Here is an 18,853-nt window from a genome sequence, read left to right on the forward strand (position 1 = left end):
CATCATATAAATTGAGACAAAACCACAACTACCCCCAAACCCTTTCCCGTCTCTATTACATCAGAGGAGACATCAAAAGAGACGATAACAAAGCTGAAGAATGGGCAAAGACAGCCATTGAAAGAGCTCCAAACAACTCTTATGTGGCTGACACTCTCGGGCAGGTTTACAAGAATCGTTTGATGAGGGGAGCCAGGCGACAGGAGGATATCTTACGCATGGCAAATAAGGCTTTCAGAGCCTTTGAAGATGTGGAGACGAAAGCTGACAATGAAGAGGGCCCAGAAATGGATGACATGGCTGGTACTGTAAGCATTTCAAATTCCTTCAACAACAGAGGCCGTTTTGGCTTCATTCGAGTGGCAAAGATAGCCTTTGAGAAACTCAGAGCAGCAAGATCTCCTCCTTCACAGGAATCCAGGAGTTTCATCCAAAACTTAGAAATGAAAGTTACAGATACGTTTGACTTTTTTGAACGGTACCTAACCTACTCCAAGCCTACCATGACATCCACAGAGCCGCATTACTTCTGGAAGGACATTGCACAATGTTACAAACTGTACACAACAGAAACGGCAGCTGAATCCAAAAGCTTTCCAGCCCTTCTGGATGGTCTGAATCATGGCCTTTTCACGTCAAAGGGAAGACGTGCTGGATTTGAGGAGGCCGAGCAAACAGTGTTGGATTTAGAGGAAATCCAAGAAGATTTGAAAACCACCTACGAGGCCAATCCTGACGATGTCAAAGCAGCTGAGAGTTACATCCTCTCCAACATCCTCTTGAGCAACAAGATGCAGAACTCTCCAAGGCTCACCCCAGTGAGTGAACTCAAAGCAATAATACACAGATTCTTGGACACAGACGTGGGGCGTAGAAGCCCTGAGTTTTACCTCATAGCTCTGCTGTTGTTTTGGCCTGAGGAAGAGCCTCGAGTGGTGCAAGATGAGGATGATGAAGAAGTGGAACAACCGGCCACAGAGGATGAGGGGTCAGAAGAAGAAACCTGGGAGGTTGAGGAGAGCAATGAGGAACAAGAACCAAGCAGAGAGTCTGAACAACTATCTCTTGACCTCATGTTTGAGCCTGACCTGCAACAGTATGTCACATTCATGGAGAAAGCGTTCGGGAATTCCTATGCCAAGTACCTTCGGGGCCGTTACCTTGTGCCCTTGTTTTTTCTGGGGAAGGGCTCCGGACTGAGCAGATGGATCCACAAATCAAGGCTGGATGCAATCGTGGAAAAGGAGGTGTATGCTGAGCTAGCTGGTGAACAGAATAAAAGTGCTAAGGAGAAATGGAGGCGGATCAATGAAAAATGGATCAAGGGTGATGTGTGGCGAATCCCAGAAGTTGAAGACATGCTTCTCCCAGTCCGGGTCGAGCTACGCTGCACTCCCACGATGCCACAGGAGCATGAGGAAGAGGAAGTGCTTGTTTGTGCTGGAGGGAAGAAAATAAAGGTTAGAGTAGTTGAACCTGATTCAGCGCTGAGCCCGATGCTCTTCTATCTGGGCTTCACCATTCAGGGTCCTCTCGTCTTCAAAGTGGGACATCCTCACATGTCTGGACAGTGATTGACAAAAGAACACTTTTGTTTTCCCGGCATCCCTTTGAATAGTTGCTGAGATATTTCTGTGTAGCGGTGGACTGACCGACAGACCAACATTGTCGTCCCTAGAGCTACACTGCTAGTGATGCTAGAAATGATTACCTTTGAGATACATAGAATCATGAAAAATAACTGCAAGAGTTCCCCCAAACACCCAAACTATGTAGTTATTTTTACACTATATGGCTTCGATGCAGTAGGTAAAGTAAAGAGTAAATGCTCAGGGTCACCTGTGTTAGAAAAGTGTCAAATCAAATGTACGGTCATTGTTTTGATTTTAGTAGATGGTAGTGGTTGTATCTTCAGTCTTAAGTTCATTTAACTATTTTGCATTATATTTTGAATTTAATTTAATATTAATTTAGATGTACTTTTCCAATACAGCATACATGCATGTAAATACAAATAGAAGATACAATGTATTGATTGGATTACATTGTCCTTGTGCAGTTTTAATGAGTTGTTGGTTGTGTTCCTGTTTTCTTCAAATGTATCATGAATGTGTATTCTAACATAAATCAATGTTTTTAAAGAAACGTGGTGTGAAAATGTAATTGGTAATAATGTGTGCAGTTGTTTTGGCAAAATAATTAAACTTGCAATGTGATTATTTGCTATTATATACTATTGCCTCTCATCTAAAACTCATTAAATGATCAAAAGAAAACAACCTTTCAAAGCCGCTTTATTCTTTTATTTGAATTTGTGCACAACAATATTGTTTGAATGCAGGATTTTAACTTGCAACAGAGTATATTCACATGGTAGTATTGCTACTTTTAAGTTGAGAAGTACTGAACTTAACAAACCAACTGTATATAAAGTAGTTACTGCACCGCATTAGAACAGTACAATGGTAAAATGCTGCTTAGACATTGATGCATCGGGAATAACAAGTCATTTCAAATAATATATCAGTCACAGGAATGCAGTTCTCTTCCTGTAAATACACCTGTACTTCTTAATTAATGGTTATTCATGCAGGGCTTTTACTTGTCCTTGATTATGTTTACATTGCTGCATAAGTACTTTTGTAGGCATAGTGGCCTTGATTGCCATCGCAAAACATAATTTTAGAAAACACACTAACAACTTAGAAAACAGAAAACATTTACAAAACTACATTAACAAAATAGAAAAGGCAACTAATTTGTTGTTGCGTTTCATCCAATGTTTTCGTGTTTTGACCTGAATACTCTGTCCACCACGGTTAAAGACTGCATAATATTAATAAACACTGGTTTACAACAGAAGAACAGTTGTGGATATTCTGCAAAATAACTCAAAAAGTGAATGTTATCAAATATTATTTCAATATCTTTGACTAACTAATATTATTAAAAAAATATGAGCTGCAGTTTTTTATTTTATTTTATTTTATTTATTTTTTATACTATAATTATTCGACATCCTGATCCACACTCCATACCAGTTGGTGGCGGTAATGCGCCAATTCATTGTTTGCCAACCGTCAATAAACCTAAAAAAAGAAGAAGAAGAAGTAACAGCGCCCACAGTGGTCAACTATTTACAATGAATGTATTGTACATGTTCGGAATTTCCGAGGGGCCATGAAGGCAGCATTTCCCCCGCATCAACCTGCCCAGCCGGTTCCAGCTAATTAGCCGTTAGTCCGTAAGTCTGTCGCACAGGTGTGTGTGTCGACTCGTCCTTTTGTGTCAACTGCCGCCGAAAACTCCAGATGAGAGACTAAATGCTCCGGTGACTGGAATGTTTCCTCGGGAAAAAAGAAGAAGAGCAGAGCTAACGGGTCGCAACGGTTAACATGTCAACGTTATAGCACGACAGGTGCACCGCGTTTCCGACATTCGATACGTTAGCCTCCTCGTTTGTGACACTAGCTAAGTGTTACTAACTGTACTCGATAAGCTTGTACAGCTCAGGAAAATCAGTTGTTTCCGCTTTGCACGAGGACATACGTTTGTTCAGGTAAGTAGCCTGCGAGTCTTCTGACAGGGAGTCAAGTTAGCTGACGTCATTTGTTGTTTGACCCGTTGACCTAATGTAGCTATCATTAGGACATTATGCGTTGTTGTTACCTGTGTCGTGTCTATAAGGCTGACAGGCGGAGCACTGGAAACCACTGCTGACTACCTAACTGTGATATTACCACTTTGGGTCTCATTTGAACAACACAGAGCAGGTTGGCAGCTTATCTTGAGGCCATGACCTTTTTAAACAGACTTGTTTACAACAAGCTTAACTGAGCCAGTGGGGTAAAACTGACCTTGTTTTTGGAGGTTGCCTCAAGGCCTGAAGTTGCACTTCTACTTTCATTTTTATCCTTTTTTAAAAGAACATGCAGGAAGTAGCAATGTTGGGTAAATCAGTTTCATATGCTTTCTATAAGGCAATGCCTACTGAGGCATAATCACATTTAAAGCTGCAGGTAACTGTTTTTTTCTATGATTTACTAATTTGCTGATTATTTTCCAGATAAATACTTTGATTGTTACTTCTATGAGAAGTCCTAAATGGTGAATATTGCAACTTAAACCCTCCCAAAGTGATGTGGACTTGTTTTAGTCTAAATGATCAATCTACCAATTTAAAAGAACACATACATCGATAATAATCAATAATTCGTTTGGTCCATAAAATGAAAAATACAATTGTCTTGACCTTTTTAAGTGAAGTTATATTTTATTTTTTTGTCCAACCGGTCTAAAAGTCAAAGTTATTCAATTTACAAAGAAAAGAAGCAGATCCTCAAACCTGACAAGTTGAAAATAGTGAATATTTAGATTTTCTTGTTTTTTTTTTTTCTTGAACTTTTAGCAACCTGACATCTACAGAGGGGGGAGTTCTACATCAGGACACCTGCATCATCAGCATCTTTTAATCTACCACCAGCTCCACTCACCTGTCGGACCTCCCCCGGTGTGAATACTGCCATGGCCTCGGCCCAGTCGGAGCAGCCCAGCGTCCTCCAAGAGGAGCTCACCTGCCCGGTGTGCCTGGACTTGTACCGCGACCCCCACTTGCTCCCTTGCGGCCACAACTTCTGCAAGACCTGCCTGGACCGCCTAAAGCGGCAAGCGGATCGAGGTCGCTTCCGCTGCCCAGAGTGCCGCGACAGCCACCGGTGTGGCACCAACTTTCAGAAAAACTTCAAACTCGCCAATATTGCGGACGACTACCGCCACCGCCGCAGAGCCACCACTGCAGCTTTAAAATCCAGAGAGCTGTTGCCGTCTTCTCTGTCGGCGCAGCAAGCCAGAAGTCTGTTTGCTGTTCCATGTGACTACTGCCCGTCAGTCGCCGCCGAGGCCTCGGGCATCAGTGCCGTAGGGGAGGGCTCTTCTTCTTCTTCTGCTGCTACTGTTTCTCAGGAAGACGATGACAAGCAGCAGCAAGCTGCTGCTGCTGTGTCGATGTTTGCGGTCAAGACATGTCTGAAGTGTGAGGTGTCGATGTGCCAGGAGCACGTGAAGCCGCATCTGGAGCTGCCGGCGTTCCGCGAGCATCCGCTAACAGAGCCGATGAACGACCTGTGGAAGAGGAAGTGCCCGGATCACGATGAGATATACAGGTAGGAAGCACTTGCACTCAAATGTGTTTGTATTTTTGAAAAGGTGGATCTGAAATTCAGTTTTTCGTCAATGCCACGAAGTCTTGATCTACTGTTACTTGATCTACTCCAGATATTACTGCATGGACGACAAGATATGCGTGTGCAACGCTTGCACCATAGAAGGAGGACACTCGGGACACACACTCAAGACCCTGAAAAACACCATGAAAGATCTAAAGGTACACTTTTTATTGTCTTCATGGTCTGAAAGCTGCATTATTGTGTTAAAAAACTATTTTACAACACAAAATCCCTGTTTTTAGGAGCATTGTATTCAGAAATAAATGTGTAGGAACTCCGTGTTTTGTTTCACCACCTTCTGATTGTTTTGCTCACACAAAGTCTTGTGATGAGTCTGGAATCCTCATGAATGAATATTGTCAGTTGTTGTTGTTGTATTAGTGTGTGTGTGTGTGTGTGTGTGTATGGCTGCGTGGAGATGAATGAAAGAGTCACATGACTCTGTGGTCTCTCTATAGGAGAGTTAAATCCACTTCCTGTGCTTCCATTCTCCTGAACAGAGTGTGAAGTTGAGAGGCTTCCAGTTCATTACCCAGAAACCTGTTGAATTCAACAGATAAGTTTGGTGTTATATTGTATTAATTTCAACCGTAATGCAGTCGGCTTTCATTCACAGGAAATGCATAAATGGGAACAAAGTAATTCATGACTTTTGAAAGCCATCATAACTGAAACAAGTATCCGTCATTGGAACAACAGCAATCAATCACACGTTCAGCCCCTACACTCGACAGATTTGTGTTTTGGAATATTTAAAATCTTACAATCTCGTTGTGACATCATTGTCATGGAGCATTTGTCATTTGCCTCCTCGTGGTGTTCCAGGGCTCGCTGGATAAGCAGCTGTACCGGGTGGAAACCAAGTACACCATGGCCGAGAAGAAGCTTCAGGAGCAGAAGGAGAAGGAGAGGCAGGATAAGGTGAGAAGGCCGACGAATCTTAAGACGGTGGGATATTGTTGTGGTCGTTCCAGGTTTTCAGCACCATGGACAGCAACACTAAGATGCTCTGAGTAGTTGTGTGTCTGTAGGAGACGTCTAACACTTTGAGCTGAGCAAACACTTAGGACCTCTATTATTCGGGGAGTGAAAACATGCAGACACTGTAAAATGTTAGTTCCCCTGCGGCCTCAATAACTTGACTGTGTTACGTTAACTGCACTCGAGAAAGTAAGTACAAATGTAATCATTAGTTGTGGTTTAAATGGGGATATTTTTGTCCTTAAGGGTTTGATTGTCTGTCTTTTGGCTACATAATTTATTTTAGACTTATTGTCGGGGCAAACTACAAAAAAAGCATGACGATTAATCCCGATAACATCCTGTGTTCTTCCTCTTTTCCCCCCTCATCTAGAAGTTCATGGACGACTCTGAGCAGTGCTTGACCCGGCTGGGGGAGGAGATGAAGGCCAAAGTACTCCGCTTCGTCAGCAGATTGCGAGCATGCGCCCGCAGTCATTGTGATGCGAACGGGCCGACGATTCAGAAGAACATCTCCAGGATCTGCCAGGACCAGGCCCGTCTGCAGGAGGTCCGCTGTGGCATCGAAAGCCTCATGCAGGAGAGCGACCCTTTCCGCTTCATTGAGGCGAGAACACATTTATTCCCAGTCAACCTTGCCCATTGGGCATAGAATTACACCAATGTATTAGTACTAGTTAGTTATATGTAAATCTACTAACATGTTGTTTTTGTCCCTTTTTCAGGCATACAAGACAACAGGAAAACAGTAAGTACTGCTTTTATATTCAATAACTAACAATTCATTTCAGTAGCGATTAATCCACAGATGATTTCCTCCATTGATTGTTTAATTGTTTTGTTTATTAAATGTCAGAAAATAGTTTAATGTGAAAATAGACACAATTCCCCAGAGCTCAATGTGATCATCGTTGATCACTTATTGTAATTTGACAGTCCAAAACTTTACTGTCGCACATCACAAGAAACATGAAGTCCTGACATTTGAGAAGCTCTAAGCAGCATATGTTTGGCATTTTTGGTTTAAAATTGAATGTGCGTGTGTTTTTAGGTGCCGTAAGCAGCTGAGAAAAATCATGTTCTACCCAGAATACGTGGACACGGAGACGGAGGTCCTTGGTGTGATGATGGAAGAAGAGATGAGGAAGTTCCTTGATGAGGAACTACCGTGTCACATTGTGGCTGCCATTAATTCCGTCTGTAAGGAGTTTTCGTTTTTCTTTTAATGTCATTTTGACCGTAACGATGTCGGCTACATGCTAACGCTATTTTATAGAGAGGTGTTAAGTCAACTTTTCATTTTGGAGGCTGCAGTTTGTGGTCCTCTTTAACTGTGTTGCATCACAAAGCGGGGTGTTTCTGTTATTTAGTCTACCCTCATGCAATGCGGATCCCACACAAATGTGGTGGACAAAATAGTAGAAACGGCAACAACACCTCTCTAAAATGTCCAATCAGATTTTTTTGATTCTGTCAGGTCCATTATCATCAGGTCATCTTTCAGATCTCCAGGAGGAGGAGGAGCAGGGGGAGAACGAAGAAGAGACTGTGGAAGAGGAGGAGGAAGAGGAGGAGGAGGATGATGACGACGACGACCTGGATGACAGCAGCGTGGAGGAAATGAGGAGCGAGGGGGAGGAGGAGGAAGATGACGAGGAGGAAGACGACGACGAGGAGGAAGGACGTGACCAGAGTGAGCTGGCTGACGATCTTTACAGCCCGGAGGAGGATGACGAGGAGGAGGAGGAGGAGGAGGAGGAAGACGACGAGGAGGATGGAGAAGAGGAGGATGAGGAAGAGCAAGGAATTTAACTTGGGACAGGATTTCTATACTTGTATTTTTACAGTTATTAAAGCACTTTGGACAGATGTTAAGGTTGTAACATCTGTTTCGGTGTTGCACTCATCGACTCGAATGTCCCATACACAGTTCAGGACTCGAGCAGCTACCACGTTTTGCCTCAAACCCCTTCGACAATATTGTGAGACGACACACTGGATGATGACGGAGCTTCGATGCAGCTGGATTTAAAACTGACTGTGCACTGAGAATGTGCCGATGTGATTGCTCAACCTGTGAACTCAACTACGGTGCTTTATAGTAGAAGACGTTTGCTGTATTCGTCAACACACGGATGTGAATGTATAATGAAAGAATGTGGCTGGAGGACTCGGAACACCTCAAACAGAATTTGGCGAAACCCTCTGCATGTCTTTGATGCCAGATTTTCTACCACGTTCACCTGCATTTTTATATATAACGGGTGCTCGGCAGAGAGAGCTTCTGAAGTAACTTTCCAAGCATACGGAGGACGATGTTTGGATTCCTGGAGTTTCCCAGTTTTCCATCACCACAGAAAGCCTTTTGACCGGCATCCGTAAAGAGGCCGACATATTAGACCTGAAGGAGTCCTGCGCGTATGGATTGTTGTGATTGTCTCATTCATGCTACAGTTAAACATTGCAAGCCAAAGAGTAAGGATGTGTGTGTGCGTGCGCATGGATACTTTTAAAAGTTTTGTTTGCTTAGCATGACATTAGAAAAATAAATGCGATGTTTTAACAGTCTATGTAGGCTATATGATGACTTTGCTTTTCATAGTTGTGCTTTAAAAGCAGTTAATGCATTGTTTAAAAACGTCCTATGCACAGTTCATACATTATTCTCAAAATATCAGTTTCAGGTGATGAGGAGTTTTGCACTTTATGTAAGACCTGAAGTATTTCAATGTTAAAAGTTTTTTTTTTTTTTTGTTGATACGATTGATTTTGTGAGGGGCCAAACTGAAATGAATCTGTAATAATGATGATAATAATAATAAAGCCTGTTGAAATGTGCAAAGTTGACTAGCTGTCCTTTTTGGAAATATGACAAATGCAAGAAAGTACATCAAACATAGAGCTGGGAAATAAAGCAATAATAGATAGATTTTGATTTATAAAAAATGTTTTTAAGAAGGATATTCTCATTTAATTTAAAGAAAACTATTATATAGTAATAGGAGATTGTCATTGAGCCAGCAGTCTCGTATAACGGCGTTAGTTTCTTACCAAACATTCACCACATTTTTACACGCAGAAATACGCAACATATAATAAATTACACACATAATGTGTCGCTTTAATACAAATATGAACAAAGCTCCAAATATTATTCACCTCCCGGAACTTTTGTTCTGAGGTTTGCATTCCACGGACATAAAATAGAACGGAGTACCCGGAAGTACTCACCGGAAGCTTCCTGTGAGTACTTCCGGGGTCAGTAGCAGCAGTCGGTGTGCGTGTGTTTTGAATGTTTTAACTGTAATTACATGTACGCAGTGTGTGTTTTCCGCCCCAGACCAACAGAGAGAGAGGCTGAGCGATGAATACCGTCTTTCGAAAGGTATATATTATTATTATTTTAGTTTTCTCTCCGTTAAATATTACGTTTTTTCCCCCCACAGAGGTCATAGCTGCAGCTCTGATAGTCAACCAATCCACATGTGCAAGTTACAATAACATTAGTCCGAGTTTATCTGTTTAACTGTTTTGTCTCTGTATGTTTGCGAGCTCGTGTGCAGATTCAACTTGAACTCACCTAACGATAATGTTGAGAAGCGTGTGCTGTATCGAAGCTGATTTTAGTCTGCGTTCTTCAGTTGCAGGTGTCTGTCACGCAACAGGCGTTTGTGTTGAACCAAGCACTTACATCATGCCGGTAAGTCTTTGCATTACTTTATATAATAAAGCCTTCAGTTAGCCATGCAAAACAAGTATCACTTGGGTATTATTTTCACACCTTTGGCCATTTTTCTTCTTTTAGTTATAACATTTTATGCAACAAAGTAACTGCAGAGTCAGGAATGTATCAACATCACTCCAACACAGTTTGATGATCAGACGAGTTGTAAACAAGCCCACATTTTTATCTGATGGAAAAATATATACTTGCAATACAAATACTTTTGATTAACCGGTTAGCCACAAGAATGCAGATTATTCACTTTTTGCCTAATAGGTCCTAAAGTAACATTGGTGATATGAATCCTCTCTTTCTGACTCACACTTCCTGTTTTATTTAAAGGGCCACACCATCCATCCAGCATCCTGTTTGGAGTGAGTATTTCAAAGAGCATTATGAATGAAACACTTTGTCCTTTGCATGTAAAATACTGTGTTTGTGTTGCTGCTATCGGACAATCTCTCGCCTGTTAAATGTATCCCGATGGGTAGCATGTTTATACAGAATGTTTCCATCGACACATTTTCTTTTTATTCTCAGCTGCTGTAAACGAAAGACAATACAAAACCATGCCAACACACGGGATCGGGAGGTGGAGACATCTTTTACCTAGAGAAGCGGTAAGACTCTTAAAACCTCAGTTATTTCTTCTGCACACTTTGCCTCTTGATGAGCTGAGATCAGGCAGAATAGTTTGAGAGGATGCAGTTACCAAAAGGCCAGATTTCCCCGCTGTATTAATATCACTTCTAATAGCTGATTTTGTTTTTACAGATTACATTTGCAAAGTCAAAAGTTCAAGCTTCAATTAAATTTGTTCACCCATAAAAACATAGAAATTACAGAAATCACATTATTTTCAACCAACACTGACACACAAACGGTGGAAAACAGCCCAGAAATACAATCATAGAAGAGAATTACATAAAACTAACAAGTACTCACTTAAAACTCTTTGAGACTGCATTCATTCTGACTATGTTTAGATTAATAGACGTGCAGCTGATGGTGAGTTTTAAGAGCGCCCTCTGCTGGACCTCAACACAAACTACTTCAACTGATCTGTTGGGCTTCTAGACTGTTCATTTTCTTTTCAAATGTTTGAGTATTTTATGTACCGTATGTCCAATCTGGACAAGAGGAAATGTAAATGTCTGTTGTAGTGTCTCATGTTTTATTTTTATTTCTTTATTTTTTATTTTTTTAGCCAAAGAAAAAGAAAGACCGACACCAGATGAAGGAGATCCTGGCAGAGACGGACACAGCATACGGGACTCTGAATGTGAAAGTGTCGGGTTACGACATGACGTTGGTGGAGCATTACTCCCAGTACATCCACAACCTCTGCAACCGGCTCGGCATCAAAGTGGCAGAAAGGTGAGGATATTCAGAAAAACACAATTGCTTTACTTCACATGGAGGCTTTTATGATCCCACATGAATATGTCATTCAACAGCACATAGTACTTATAATCTTATAAAGTAAATTTTTTTTCTCAATCGTTGTGTTTCACATGCAGCTATGCTTTGCCGACCAAGACCACAGAAGTCATGCTGATGCAAGAGCAAGGCACCAAGATGTTTGTTGACGCCGTCCTGAAGACTCACTCACGAGTCGTCCAGGTAAAACCGAGCTGCTTCAAGCTTCCCTTTTACCCAGAAGTGCTTATTTTCTTCACTCGTTCTCCTGAGGAACTGTTGACCCGACCAGTGAACTGTGTTTCATTCGTCTGTTCGTCTAGTTGAGCAGTCTGAACGCCACAGCGTGTCCCGTGTTCATAGACGTCCTTTTGAAGAATCAACCAGAGGGAGTTCAGCTCTCTGTGCAGGAGGTGAGTTCATCCTGACGACCGCTCTGTCACATTATACTTTAGGACACCCAAAACATTCCACCCATATGTTAGGATTTTTGTGTGCAAGGACATTATTATTTTTTAGACCCTAACCTCAGGGGAGATGAATTCTGATTGATGATACTCGTCGTCAATAGATCCCTTAAACACTTCACCCTTCCTCTCTTAATCTAGGCCGACTCATAGTTTTTACCTGGCTATTGTTGACAGATTTGAAATATTGTGAAACGATTTAGTATACAGTCAGGGGTGTCCACATACTTTTGGTCACATATTGTACATGAACAAGAACCCAGATTAAAGACACCTCTTCATTATGCATGCCCTGAGCGGTTAAACTAACGCAGGTCTACATTAAATTAAGCTTAACTTTAACACGTAAGGATCTCTCCTCTTCCTGTTTTCCCTCTCAGCACACCGAGGCCGATTTCCATGCGCGGTTCAAGGGCCGTCCGGAGCTGGAGGGGCTGATGGCTCAGATGGGCAATTAAGACCCGTGGCGGTCTCAAGTCTGATCTTCACAGAGGATCCACCTCGTTTACCTGTTTGATTTTCTATATTTATTCTCTGGCATTTCTTAACTGAACGCTGTCAAAGGTGATCATTTGCATAAAATGTAAAAACTGTTTTTTTGTGACCTCTGGAAAATAAAAATCTCCCTTTTTCTTTCCAATTTAAGTCGTCATTTTTAATGCTTCAATTCTGTTCCTTTAGAGTAAATGTGCACAAAAAATGTCAAGAAAAGTGGCATCTGCTTTTTCCATAGAGTTGTGTGAAACGACTGCCTTCCAACACTTTTACAGTCCTGTTACCTGTGCCTTGATAAATCAATGTCGCATTATTCTGGTTTAACCATTTAGCTGAAGGGACCCTGTTGGTTTTTTGGTAAAACAAACAAACCAGCCTTCAATATTTTCATTAATAATTCAAATCTAACATTTAGTCCAGCTCTTTAGCAACACATGTGTTCTTGTCTTCAAGTTTCCTACTGAACTGCTTGATTCCTCTAAAGTTAATAATTCAAACGAGTCAAGTGGAGTTCAATATGTTTATTGTAAGATGAAACAGATTACATGTAAATCAAGCTGGTCCATGGAGCACCTGGGTTTAGACTGAGAAAATACACACATTAATAAATTAAAATTTAATTAAAATCTCTGCACACCCCAACCTGCCCTGCGCTGCTGCCACACACACACACACACACACACAGTATCAGCACAAGCCAGTGATTTAACATCGTATGTAGATATTATAAAATATAAGCAGTGAAAACAAAAAGTATGTGCTAAAAAATGAGTTAATATATAGACTGATTATTGGTTATGCATTATTATATACTCCACATTCTTACAAATTCACTTTTTTTTTTCCATCATAGGTGGAGCTCGGCCCAGTTCTTGGCTAGATGAAAAAGACAAATCTACGCTTAAAAGCTTTGTAACATTCAGACAATTTAAACAACAGAATATAAAAAAGGCACCTATGTGTATCCTTTACATTGGGTTTGCTTGACCCATATCGCTATTTTCCACTGAGAGAACATCTTTCTTTGGTTGTTGCTTCATATGTTTCATGAATCCATAAATGCTTAAATAGATAATATGCAAATTATTAAATTTCTAGAAGCTTAATCTGCTAACAGGTCTAGTGTGTGTAGGACTTGGTCAGGTTGCAGATTACAACCAAGTGAAGAATCTCCAGTGTAACGAGTGTGTAGGAGAACTTTAGGGTCTGACGTGAATGGCCGTCTGTAGAGCTAGTGTTTGGTTCGTCCGTTATGGGCTACTGTAGAAACACTGCAGCTGGCTCCGTGAAGATATAAACGTCTCATTCTAATGTAACAAAAACACAACGATTCACAACTTCACTAAATATACACTAAAGAAAACATACCTTTTAATATTATATTCCATTTCTCCAATAGATCCCCCTAAACGCTACACACCGTTCCTTTAATTAACAAAGTCACTCTTTTCATCTAAACTAAGTGTTTTCCTGTTTGACCAGTACTGTAAGGATGCTAAACATTGTATGGATAACATTGTGCCCACTTATTGTCCACAGCTACAGCAATTCTTTTTACTTTGACACTTCGTTCCTTTACTCAGATCCCTGAAGCTCAGCGATGAGAGGCCTCATGCTTCTCATCCTTTTTAGGATTTCATAGAGTGCGTCTTTGCCACCTGAAGTCAAACACTGCAGAATGCCACTCATCTGGTCTTGTGTGTTGTTTAAAGATCTCAAAGCCTCGTAGTTCTCTTCTGAGATCCATCCCCCGTCCTCGAGCTTATCCAGGATGGCTCCTGTATCGCTCACTCTGTTCATCAGATCTGTCTGATGGAGATCCACAAACTGCTGACCTGAAGCAGGCAAATAAAAGCAAAGCAAGCGAACAGTGAACACTAGAAGTTGTTACAGTCATATGTAGAAATTATAACCCAAGGAACAGAAAAATAAAAGCAGAACATAATCATTTTTGAGACCACTTATCATTTCTCAATCCTATTTTTTATTTATGCACATTACTTACCTCCAGTGGTATCTTCTGGTGTTATTTGTTCGGGTTCTGAGCGATTCATCCCTGAGCTTTCTTCTGCTACACAGTCTAATGGAATGAGATTTAATTAGTGGTGCATACAGAAATGAAAAATAACATTAAAAAATAATTCAACAGCAATGTTTATCTCCAAAAACAATGACAACTATTTATGTATTTCCAGATGCAACAATTCTGTAAAAAACACACATTAGACTAAAGCCTGAAACTATGTTTAATTATGCTTAAGTTATAGTACATTACCAGTCTTATCCTCGGCTGCAGGTTTTGTCTGGATGGCAAAGGCTACAGGACCTCTGATGGTAAATCCGAGGTAAAAGGAAACTGGCCGTGGTCTCCAGAGGCTGTTTTGGCGGTTTGCATCCACCTCGATCACTACGTCATCAATAGTTGCAAAGACTCTGTAGTTTCGTACCACTCCTTCAACTTTGACAAGGCGTGCTTGGACCTCGGGAACTTGGAAAATCTTCTCTTTGCTCCAGTTGTTGCTCCAATCTTGTTTTGTTTCCTCACTTTGCTCTAGAAACAAATTTTCGAGGACCTTTCTGTGAACAATTCTCTTCAGGTCTTCACCATTTCCAATGAAGAACAGGGGGCGGAGGTACCTCGATCGAAAGTGTATCCTATATGCAACTTCGTAAGATCGGTGCATCCGTCGAATTAATTCATTGAGGTCGAGGACACATTTGGCTTCACTGCCTGTAGGCCAGCACAGGAGGAGGGCTAACATGTGGAGCTCAGGTGAATCGTTGGGGATCAGAGGCATTTTCTCTTTGAATGCAGCTAGATGTTTGCAATCAGAAGGAGATATTGCTCCCATATTTCTTAACATGATGTGAGCGAGGATGTAGTTGACCAGAGCTGTGACTGTATCTTTCTGAAGAAAGATTTCTTCCCACCATGTAGTTATTTCTTTAAGGTCCGATTCAGTGCATTCTCTGTCAAGACACGAGAGTACTCCAGCCGACGTGTCCGCTAGGTTTTGTTTGAGCTTCTGGATGAGATCAGCGCCTTTTTGTTTGAAACCTTTGGATGGGGAGTTTCCGACAAAGTTCCTGTAGCACTTTGAGGTGTCTTCGGAAATGTACGCGGGATCATCTTTCATGTCAGGCTTTGAATAAGTCAGATATTTATCGAAGAATGCACATTTTCTCTCGATCTCACCTCTGAGGCTGTTTATCAGATCGTTAAATCTGAAGAGTTCGTTGTCTCCAAGTGATTCCAGGACAGAGCCCAAGGACACATTCTTTGTAAGAACTTCTCTCCAAGTATCGTTCTGACTGACAAGCAGGTCATACACAAGGTTGCAGACCTGCACATAACCAACCTGCCCTCTGACGTTAAAAACATTCGAGACTTTGGTACTGCCATCTCCTTTCATCTCCGACCCCCGTTCATTTTCAGCAAGTCTTTCTTCATCTTTGAAAGCTTCAATGGCCTTTGATGCTAGTTGCAAAATTTCTCTTGGTTTGGCAGGACGCTCTTTGTTCTTCAAATGGTTCTTATGGACCTGGCCCAGTGTATCAGCAACAAAGGAATTTTGAGGATCTCTTTGCTTTGCTCTCTTTGCCCACATTTCAGCCTGATTGTAGTCTTTCAGTTCGATGTAATAAAAACGAGCAAGCGCTTGTGGAAAAAATGGATTTTGATTAAACAAATTTGACGCCAGCTCTAGAACTGACACACTCTGTTTATTGCTCTCAATCTTTTGAATATCTAGGATGAGCCTAGAATACCTTTCTACAAACTCTGTTCCATCGATTGGATCCTCTTCTTTTTTCATGTCTTTTGGTTTTGTTCCTCTCTTGGTGAGCATGTCTTTGATGAAACCAACCAAAAACGGAGGAGTCTCATCAAAGCACAAACAAGTCAACAAGTTTCTTGCTGTGTCACTTCTGGTCAAACCGGATCTAGCCATCAATTCAGTACAACGCTGTGCTATCATAGGGTGAGCCATGCAGACTTTTTTATCAGATCTTCCATCTTGTTGGAATGTGATGATGAGATGGCTGAAGGGCTCCATCCTGTCCTCCAGAGACAAGTCTCCGTGGCTGTAGTCGTCCTGTTTGAAGAAGTCCATGCACTGGGACTCCAGGAGAAATGAGCCTGGTACATAGGCATTGAGCAGGGATAAGAAGGCAGCGAGCTGGGTCTCCTGTGGTCCACTGGTGGTTTTGAAAACAGAACATGCCTCTTGGATGTAAGCCTGAGAGAAATTAGTTTGCATTATGTTAAAGCCGTGGAATTGTTTGTGTTTATCACTGTACCTTATGCTCAGTTCTTTCTTTTTCTCATCAAATGTGTGCTTCTCTTCTTCAGAAAGGTCTTTTTGTAGGACGATATGGTCACTCTGTAGAACCACATCCTTTCTTACACAGTTGAGTAAAATAGCCACAGGCATATGGCCGGGGACGTATGTATCCTGCTCAGTAATCGTCATCTTAATGCTGTCTTCCAGTTCTTTCATAATCTTCTCATCATTCACCAACAGCAGCACAGTTTTGTGGTTGCCTCGACTGCCTGCTGTGAAAAGCTGGACCACCTCCTCTGCAACCTTTGTGATGTCTGAGGTTGAGCCCGTTAGAACAGCGCTCCTGAAGGTTTTCCTCGAGTCCCACAACACCTTCATGGCCAATGTGGTTCCCCCACATCCTGGCTGGTGGAACAGTTGAACAGTTGATATTCCTGGGAATTTTCTCCTTTGGCGAATTGTTTCCACAAGTTTGTCGTATCCATCTCGTTTGATGAAGGGAGTTCCAGTGCCATCTGACTCTCTCTGTTCACTAATGTGAAAGTTTAACCATTTGGGTGGGGCCCCTCTGTAAAAGTTTTCCTCTGTCTGATGAAGAAGTTCTGGAGGGAAAGACTCTCCTTCGAACTGATTTGCATAGAGAACATCCAACAGGGAGAGGGAATGTTTGATTTCTAATTTTCCACTTTTAGCGGTGGACAGGGCTGCTCCACTTGCCATCTCAGACTCTGTTTCTTTTACCTTATTAATGAATGTAAAAAAACAAAAAAGAAAAATCGAAAAAAGAAAAGTATGTTATCTTGGAATGTGCTATTGAACTAATGGTAGAACACATAAATGAATTCAGAACCTTTGTAGATTATGGGTTTATATCATTGACATAATGCAACCCAAAATTATCACCACACACACACACACACACACAGACACACACACACACACACACACACACACACACACACACACACACACACACACACACACACACACACACACACACACACACACATGATGTATATATACTATCTATCTATCTATCTATCTATCTATCTATCTAGGACAAACATAAATGAAGGAAATAGTGAAAGTAATAGTTATTAGTATAACATAGTAAACATTTAAAAAGTAGCCACAATAGCCACAGTACAAGGAGTAAAACAATAATAACCTTTGTGACTACTGTGCATGGCATCATAAGTATATATATTAACATTACAATAGCACTCATCTTTTTAGACAAATTGAAACTTCACCATGTTTGCAGTATTAAATTTGTTCTTACCTTTTTCCAAATGATGCAGAAGTCCTGTGAACATGTCATGCACTACATTGTGAATGATAACTGCTGAAACCTGAAGGGTGTTGGAGGTACATATATGCCACATGCCACACCCACAATGGGTGTGATTCCAGAGAGATATGTGAAGCTGTGAATGCCAGATAAAGTTATGTTGTTGTGTGTTTGTAGGTCATTCAAGGTTTCATTTGCTTCCTTCTTGAAAATAAGGCAAATAAAAAAGTTGAATGAGTGAAATCCTGTAGATTTGGCCTTGTGGATGACACATCCAAAGATGTCTTTTGGTATTGCTGTGTTATTTTAAACATTTGCTGTGAGTATCGTTTCATTGGAAATGCCTACATGGATTTCCTGTAAAGGGAGGGGTGAGGTTATTTGATCTATAAAATGCAGAGGACAGTGAATAAGTATCTCCGTCATAATCAAAGCAACTTCATCACCACAGCTGTAAAAACAGAAAAGAAATGCCTCATAATAAAATTAAACAATCTACTGGTTATCATAGTGCCTCATAATAAAATGAAACAATCTACTGGTTATCATAGTGCCTCATAATAAAATGAAACAATCTACTGGTTATCATAGTGCACTTTCACCTGTGGTAATTTAAACTTGTTTGTCAGGTTTCATCAGTTTAATTAAATCTCTGTGGTTGACTCGTTCAGATCGATGTATGAACATTGAGGTATAAGCACCAAAAGTCCAACATGACACCTTTATAATACTTGTTTTGTTGAAACAATAGCTCACAATAGTTTACTCAAGGAGCTGGTACCATGAAATGTATGAAATAGAAAAAAATTACTTAAACATTTAATAATAGAGAAAACTAACTCCACATACTGTGGGGCGGGGCAATCAAGAGCTCACAAACAAAGAGTGTTTTTCAGTTTTATTATCTGGTTTTGGTGACTGTCGACCTTCAACAATGTCTCAAGCTGAGTGCACACATACCCCCTCTA

At 41.0% G+C, this 18,853-nt stretch overlaps 3 protein-coding genes across 5 annotated transcripts; 2 read left to right on the top strand and 1 right to left on the bottom strand.

The window, feature by feature from the left end:
• The first annotated feature begins 3,107 nt into the window (after window positions 1–3,107).
• Window positions 3,108–9,048, top strand: LOC142950825 (E3 ubiquitin/ISG15 ligase TRIM25). Of its 3 annotated transcripts, none has more exons than XM_076092441.1 (8): window positions 3,108–3,244; window positions 4,409–5,162; window positions 5,275–5,383; window positions 6,051–6,146; window positions 6,580–6,813; window positions 6,932–6,954; window positions 7,258–7,406; window positions 7,684–9,048. In XM_076092441.1, exons 2-8 carry the CDS (start codon window positions 4,525–4,527, stop codon window positions 8,016–8,018), a joined length of 1,584 nt encoding a protein of 527 aa, XP_075948556.1. In that variant the 5' UTR covers window positions 3,108–3,244; window positions 4,409–4,524; the 3' UTR covers window positions 8,019–9,048. The 3 variants fall into 3 exon arrangements, with proteins under 3 accessions (XP_075948556.1, XP_075948557.1, XP_075948555.1); XM_076092442.1 differs by having other exon boundaries at window positions 3,159–3,559; window positions 7,711–9,048; XM_076092440.1 differs by having other exon boundaries at window positions 3,160–3,559.
• A 385-nt stretch (window positions 9,049–9,433) lies between these two features.
• On the top strand, window positions 9,434–12,456 carry LOC142950826 (large ribosomal subunit protein mL48-like). Its single transcript, XM_076092443.1, has 8 exons — window positions 9,434–9,591; window positions 9,848–9,906; window positions 10,273–10,304; window positions 10,471–10,550; window positions 11,138–11,307; window positions 11,451–11,553; window positions 11,673–11,762; window positions 12,197–12,456. The coding sequence occupies exons 1-8, from the start codon at window positions 9,571–9,573 to the stop codon at window positions 12,272–12,274; spliced, it is 633 nt and encodes a 210-aa protein (XP_075948558.1). The 5' UTR covers window positions 9,434–9,570; the 3' UTR covers window positions 12,275–12,456.
• A 361-nt stretch (window positions 12,457–12,817) lies between these two features.
• On the bottom strand, window positions 12,818–17,947 carry LOC142950827 (sterile alpha motif domain-containing protein 9-like). The gene is made up of 4 exons (XM_076092444.1): window positions 17,877–17,947; window positions 14,587–17,335; window positions 14,317–14,391; window positions 12,818–14,146 (listed from the first exon to the last, which is right to left on the bottom strand). The coding sequence occupies exons 1-4, from the start codon at window positions 17,913–17,915 to the stop codon at window positions 13,887–13,889; spliced, it is 3,123 nt and encodes a 1,040-aa protein (XP_075948559.1). The 5' UTR covers window positions 17,916–17,947; the 3' UTR covers window positions 12,818–13,886.
• Window positions 17,948–18,853: the final 906 nt, after the last annotated feature.

This window comes from Anarhichas minor, unplaced genomic scaffold (assembly GCF_050575085.1).
Source record: "Anarhichas minor isolate MPS153535 unplaced genomic scaffold, ASM5057508v1 ptg000016l, whole genome shotgun sequence".
Taxonomy (NCBI): domain Eukaryota; kingdom Metazoa; phylum Chordata; class Actinopteri; order Perciformes; family Anarhichadidae; genus Anarhichas; species Anarhichas minor.